We start from the raw sequence: 6,963 nt of genomic DNA, 5'->3' as shown, positions 1-6,963 counted from the left end.
CTAATGATCAAAGATTCCTCTCTCATAATAAAGTCACTAGCACTGGAGAGTCCATTGCAAAAACTCCAATTGGATCATATGCCCTACAACAAAGGTCAGCAATTCCACCTTCTGATTACACAACATCTATGGGTACTCCCAAATATTCTGAATTTGTTCCTATTTTTACTATAGGAAAAGATCCCTCCAAAAATATTGATTATAACATTCCATCTAAAGAAGAAGCTATTTCATCTGACCAAGTTATCATTTTGCCTGTTACCATTAGCTCCAAAAAAGACACAGCAATCACTTTTAAAGGGAATATATTTGAGTACAAAGATTTTATAGAAAGAGAGATAGCTACTGAGGATGAAATAATTGATCTTACAGAAGACATTTCAGAAAAAGTGGATGACATTTCTTCTGTGGGAAAAATTACTCCAGCATATGTAGACCATATAACATCTGAGGACAGTGATTCTGAATATGTCTCAGACAACTATGTTTTTGAGTTAGAGGATAAAGTGAAGAATTTCTTTGTAAAAACGAGTACACCCAGCTATGTCCCCAATTCAAGAAGGTCTAATACACTATATACCACAATTGATGTTTCAGACAGTCTATTTAAAACAACACCCTCAGAGTTCAAAGCCAAAGGAAATTCCCAAGCTATAATTCCCATGAAAGAAAACAAAAAGGTTGACATTACTTTTGCAAAGTTCAATGCCGAAGTCAATAACAAAGTTCATAGATTCACAAAGCACTCCCAAACTGATGCAAGTAAAAATTTTCTTTCTATATTTTCTGATAAAACATCTGTGGGGAAAGGCACAACAAATGGTGATGACGACACCATTATTCTCTCTGAAAGCTCTGACTTAGGAAACAGAAGAATAACCAAGAATTCCATTTTTCAAGGCCTAACCCCCACAGATAAAAAGAGGACATTCACAACTGATACTCCTAATCATACTATCAAAAATAGTTATAACTTGCTCAAGAAAGACATGTTGCCTACCATTTATGAGATATTTACACCCAGAGAAATAGACACTACCACCTCCAGTATATCTAATCTTGCTGAAGATGAAACAAGTTTAGTTGTAGCATCTGATTCAAGATTTAGTAATTTTCCTTTAGCTCAGATTTCCAGGGATGACATTTTCAACATAGAGGAAAATACAGAAGATGCAATCAACACAGGTCTCACCTCTTTTTCTCCTTTGAGAAAGGTGTCTGCTATTATGCCAGGTGTTCCTGCTAGCTCCATTAAGGACAAAATTAACGATGGCCATTCAAGTTTTCCATCATCAAAGGGTGCCAGGTCTCTAAGATTTATACCTTTGGGACTACCTGAAACTCCCATTCTAACTGCTAATGCTCCTTCTAAAGAAAGCACAGCCCTTAGACTGGAAAAAAGTGGAAACCCATATTACCCTACAACGTTAATAACAGCAGCACCAGAATCTGTGTTTTCAGATTCTGTTTACTTCAATGATGGTGTGGTCTCCACAAGGCAAAATACTAGAAGTCAAATGATCCCAAAGGCTCTCTACTTGATCTATACTCCTCAAGATGATTTCACTGGCTCTTCAGACAACATCAGAGATATTGAACCAAACACATCTGTTGCTACTGACATTAAGGATAAATTTTTTTCTGCTGATGCCTCTGATGATCAAAATTCAAAACTCAAAAAAACAATTACCAAGTTTTATACTTTTTTTCCGAATGAACATATTGAACCAAATTTCTATTATACAAAAGAAATAAGTAAAGCCTCTACAATGAAAGACACAACTACTGAATTTGAAGCAAATCACCTCACAGATATATTAAGAAATGATAAAGTTATCAAGATGGAAACAAACCCTCTACAAGACACTGACCTAAATCCTTATCTTGTAAGTAAAAATCTCATTGCTGATGATAAATTGGTCAATAAAGATTATAACAGTGTCTCCAAAGCCATGGATTCAAGCTTTTCCATACCCAAGGATTCTCTCCTCCCAGCTACATCTGTTCCTCACAAAACCAACACCTTGGCTAGGGATTTAAATTTGTTCACAGAAGTAATTATTATTCCTGCTAGTGAGATATCTTCATCTTATCCAGAGATCATTTCCCTGATGGGAGAAAATTCTCATTTGGAGTTTAATATGGCTAATCTCGGAATACCAAATTCAGAATTTCAAGCTTTGGAAAGTAGGAACATTATTCATGAACCTATTGTGATAGAAAAAATATTACCTAGGTTTCAGGAAATTTCTACTGTACAACAAACAAACAAGAAGGTTGAAGAAAACACTTTTTTCAGTGCTCATATTCCTCAGTTACAGGCAAACAAAATAAAGCCAAAGGATATTTCCAAGGAATCTACAAATGACAAAGCAGATATGAGGGTCATTACTAACCCTGCTGTAAATACCATCTTCCTTGGAAACAAAGAAATAGTGACACCACAGGACAGCAGGACATCCTTTGATTATAATTTCCTTAGTTATACACCCAACATTCAAATCACTGGAGGGAAAGAAGTAAAAAATATGAATGTTGACATGAGCAATTCTCAAAATGTGATTGCTCCTTTCACTGTTTCTGAAGATGAGAATTATTTCATGATTGAAGATATTGAACAGGAAACTTCCTCAGTGACTCTACCATGACTAACCTCCTCAATTAAAGTTAAGACTCTATTTCTCCAATAAATTTACAAAATCTGAAGATATATAAATTCTTTCTAAAACAGGAATTCTAGTCCATAGGTGTTACCTCTTGTCTAACAGTTGATTCTTTTAAAATTACACGTGATCTGTCTTCTGATGAATCTCAAGATATTCACCATACAGAGAAAGACTCAATGGTGGGCATCACTCTGCCTTTGGCATTTTCAAAGTCTATTTCTAAAGATGCTTTTCCTAGTCAAGTATCCTTGAAAAACAAAATGTGTCTTTATGTGTAAATATATTAAGAAATGATTTTCAACAGTTATTGAGAAATTGCCCATTTTTGCTAATGGATTCCACTTTTTCACATAAGAGAGAAAAAAAGAGTTTTTACCATGAACCTAAAAAAGTTAGTACTTAGATGAAGTCATAACCACATAGCCAAACACCTCAAAATATACAGCAAGGAAGGTAGCTGAGGACCAAGCAAGCTTTTGCTACAGCAGCCAAAATAAGAAAGAAATATGCACTAAAAGATATGTCAATAGATACTATTTTAATACTTGCCAGAGAAAGGACAAAATATGCCAATTATTGTGATAGATACTCCCAAAACCGACTAAGCCTATCCTCCAACAAAATAAAACTCACCTATGTAATCTTATTCCCTGTCCTTCATTCAGATAATACCTTTAAGGGCAATGATCTATTGGTCAAAAAAAGAGTGTACTATATTCCCTGAAGCTGATGATTCCAGTTTCAACCTAAGAGTGATTGCTAAATTCCTGGAGACCAACCAGTATTTTCATATATACTTCTTTTGTTTTTGTTGTTCTTTTTAGTTATACATGACAGTAGAATGTATTTTGACATATCATAGATACATGGAGTATAGCTTCCCATTCTTGTGGTTGTGCATGATGTGAAGTTACACTGGTATGTGTTCATATCATATATATTTCTTATACTTAGATGACATATATTCAATCTGAAATGTCCTTTTTAAGGTCAATGGTTTAGAAAACACAGATAATGATAAAAACATTCCCCTAGAAGAGAAATAATGTGCTTCAATCAATGTGATTTCAACTTATAGTGATACTAGTAAAAGCAGAGTTAGCATGACTACAAAATTAATCCTTGAAACGAAAGACTACTTGACAAATTAGTACCAGTAAAGATAATATATAATCATTTTATCTGGCATAGCTAACTAGAACTTAAAGCCTCATAAAAGCGAATATTTTGTTCATGATTCCAAGTCTATTCAGTATAACAAATATGGAGTCCTAAAAACGTGACTTGCAGCAGTTAGGCAGCTTATAGTTTCATCTTTTTTTTCCTTTCTGTGCACAAAGAAATGTTTCCAAAAGGGGGGCCATCAGAGCTGTGTACAGCATGTCTTAATCTTGAATTAAGCTTCACAAATATTAGATGGTGGGAAAAAAATTAAAACAGAAGTTAAAAAATTCCCCCACTAAATTATCCAGTTCAGAGAATGATATAACCTTGGAACTTCTTCTACTGCCCCTGGAACTGACAGTATTTCAATTTAAAAACGAAGAACCTGTGCTGATTACTAACTTTAGACTTCCTTCCTTGTCCATGATGCTGACAGCATTTCCTATATCAATAAAGATATTAGAAACCTTAACAGTGATATCCCTTGAAGCAAAAACATTTCCCAAGAAGCTACTCATTGTCTTTAAAATGACAAATGTCCATCTTAAAACCTATTCTGACATTTTTAGAATGAGAATATATCTATGTCAGGCTATCCAGCCAGAGATGAAGATGTAAGTTTTAAGAATGAGTCCATATGTAATAAAGACATGCATTTGACCTTGAGACAGAAACTACTACCCTGGCTGATGCTACTGACTTTCTCGTACATGTCTGAAAATTCCATTTCTTCTAACAGAACTGGGAAGAGTCTCATTTTAAAGTGTTAACATTAGACTTCACTCTCCTTTCATCTAAGTAGCTAAATTTTAAGGTTGATAATACAATGATGATGTCTGACATGATTAACATCATTATAAAAAACACTCCCTGTGAAATTTGAGAATATACATCTTAAATCATATAGCTATTTCAAACCCTAATTCTTGATGCTGAGTAAATTTTGAGACATAATACCAACCCTATCAAAAATGAGGTTGAAATAATACTCCATCCAGGAAAATTAAACCTACAAAACTTGACACTTCCATCGTTACATTAAGTCAAGAAGTCAGAAAAGATCCAAATGGGCCCATACCTTATTTTTCATTATTCCTACTGAAAAAGGTATTGAAATCTCTGCTAACTAATTACCTTCTGCAGCTACACTGTCAAAAGTGCCATTTATTTTATTTTATTTTGCACTTAAATACCAAGAATCTCATGGGAAGATGACTTTACCTCAGAAAGACACTCCTACTTACTTGAAAGAGAGGTGACTTTAAGCTGATGCTGATAATTTATGATTTTGAGAGTTTCCCCTACTGACTCTAAACCCACAAAGCACTTGACTACATCTTTTCAAATGACACTATCAGAAGCCATATCCCTTATAAAAAGAATGATATATCCTCAGTTCCCTGAAATTGAAATATTTGGTATCAATTTTGATTTTTTAATCAGAGAAGGCAACATTCTTTTCATTTAACATCAACACTCTTAAAAGTAGATGTCCAATCACAGCAAAGAAACACCTCCAAGGTGAGGCAGTGCCATTGTCCCTGTGGTTGATGCAACAATCACCATGATGACCAACACTTCAATCACCACTCTCCTGGCCAGGGATGCCACTAAGCCCAGGAGAAAGACCTGTGAGAGTGCACAGTGCCACTTCACCCCATGGCTGAGGATGGTTTGCCTAAAATTTATTCTCATCCTCCAACAGAAAGCAGTAAAACATCACCTGAAGCAACCATTTTCTTTGGGGCTGAGAACACTATTCCTAGGTCAGAAACAACTATTACTTCAGAAGGAGACCACATAACTTCAGTAAATGACTATATGCTAGAAAGTGATTTTTCAACAACTACAGTCAACAAACTTATGTCTACTAAGGAAGGATTCATATCAGAAGATGATATTGAGACCCAGACTAAGTCAACAACTCATCTGGAAAAAGAAGTTACTACTCTGACTGGCACTACACACTCCATAGCTAAGGATTCTATTACTGAAAATTTCATTCCAGTGAAAATTGGAAATGTTTCATCCCCAGTCGCTACAGTTTCTTTAATAGATTTTTCCGCCAGCAAGGCAAAAGAAGATATCGTCTTGGCTACCATTAATGCAGAAGGTGAAGATATCTCCATGATTGCCAAAGTCTCTAGCACACTACAGGACAGCACTGCCAGGGTTGCTGATACCCCTGAAATCAAAGTTAGCAAGACTAATTCCTCAAACAAATCTAAGGTTCCTTCTGATGGGGCTGTCCCAGTTACTGATTCCTCTATTCCTGAAGCTGAAATTTCTCCATCTACTGAAAAAAACTTCACCACCATTCCAGACATAACTGACCTTGCAGAAGAGAACATAACTGAAATTGACCTAATTGCTTCAGAGGATGACCCCAGTTCTTTTACGAAAGTCACTGACTCTGATGAAGAAAAGTTTATTACAGTGTTTGAACTTACTGCCTCTGCTGAAAAAGACAAAGACAACCCAGAAGATAATCTAACTGATGATGAAGAGTCTACTGATGAAGTCAATGTTTGGATAGAGAGAGGCATGGCAAATGAAGCAGAGACCCATTCTGTTTTACTTACTGCTGTTGAATCCAGATATGACTTCATTGTGCCTGCATCAGCTGCTATGAGCTTTTTGGGAGAACCAGCTACTAACAAAACAGAAGATACACCTGAAAATAATACAGTGGAATCTGTCAAGGTCACTGAGTCACTTTCTGGAATTACCCCTGAACTAGATATCACAAACCAAAAAGAAGACACTTCTGCAGATGAAACGGGTGTCTTTAAACTACTAAAAGAAGATCCAGATGAGTTCATGATTTAAAAATAGCAAAAGGGATGCCATGTAGAATTGTGCAATAATCTAGACAACTAGTCTTAACATCTCAGAAGTTTTTTCAACAAGCAAAAATCTTAAATGAAAGAATATGGGCATTTCAGGCAAGTATTAGAGTTAGAAAATGCAAGGCTTATGAATAGAGTCACATAGCACAGTATATTTATGGAAATTTAAAGAAATGGCAGTAAACTAGTATTACAAAGTTTGAAGTTTGAGTTATCTAACAGTTATTTATCTCAATAAAAAATGCACTATACTAGCCCTCTAGGTATGAAGAAAGCAAGAAAGG

The 6,963-nt window shown here is 35.3% G+C and overlaps 1 protein-coding gene across 1 annotated transcript; it reads left to right on the top strand.

The window, feature by feature from the left end:
* Positions 1 to 5,489: 5,489 nt before the first annotated feature.
* On the top strand, positions 5,490 to 6,659 carry Cabs1 (calcium binding protein, spermatid associated 1). Its single transcript, XM_026402567.2, has one exon. It carries the CDS (start codon positions 5,490 to 5,492, stop codon positions 6,657 to 6,659), a length of 1,170 nt encoding a protein of 389 aa, XP_026258352.2.
* The last annotated feature ends 304 nt before the right edge of the window (positions 6,660 to 6,963 follow it).

The sequence above is a fragment of the Urocitellus parryii genome, chromosome 10 (genome assembly GCF_045843805.1).
Source record: "Urocitellus parryii isolate mUroPar1 chromosome 10, mUroPar1.hap1, whole genome shotgun sequence".
Taxonomy (NCBI): Eukaryota; Metazoa; Chordata; class Mammalia; order Rodentia; family Sciuridae; genus Urocitellus; species Urocitellus parryii.
This window is presented reverse-complemented; position numbering and strand designations above follow the sequence as displayed.

Excerpts from the sequence above, each read along its gene's own strand:
- Cabs1 (XM_026402567.2), top strand. The coding sequence starts at position 5,490 with ATGGCTGAGGATGGTTTGCCTAAAATTTATTCTCATCCTCCAACAGAA.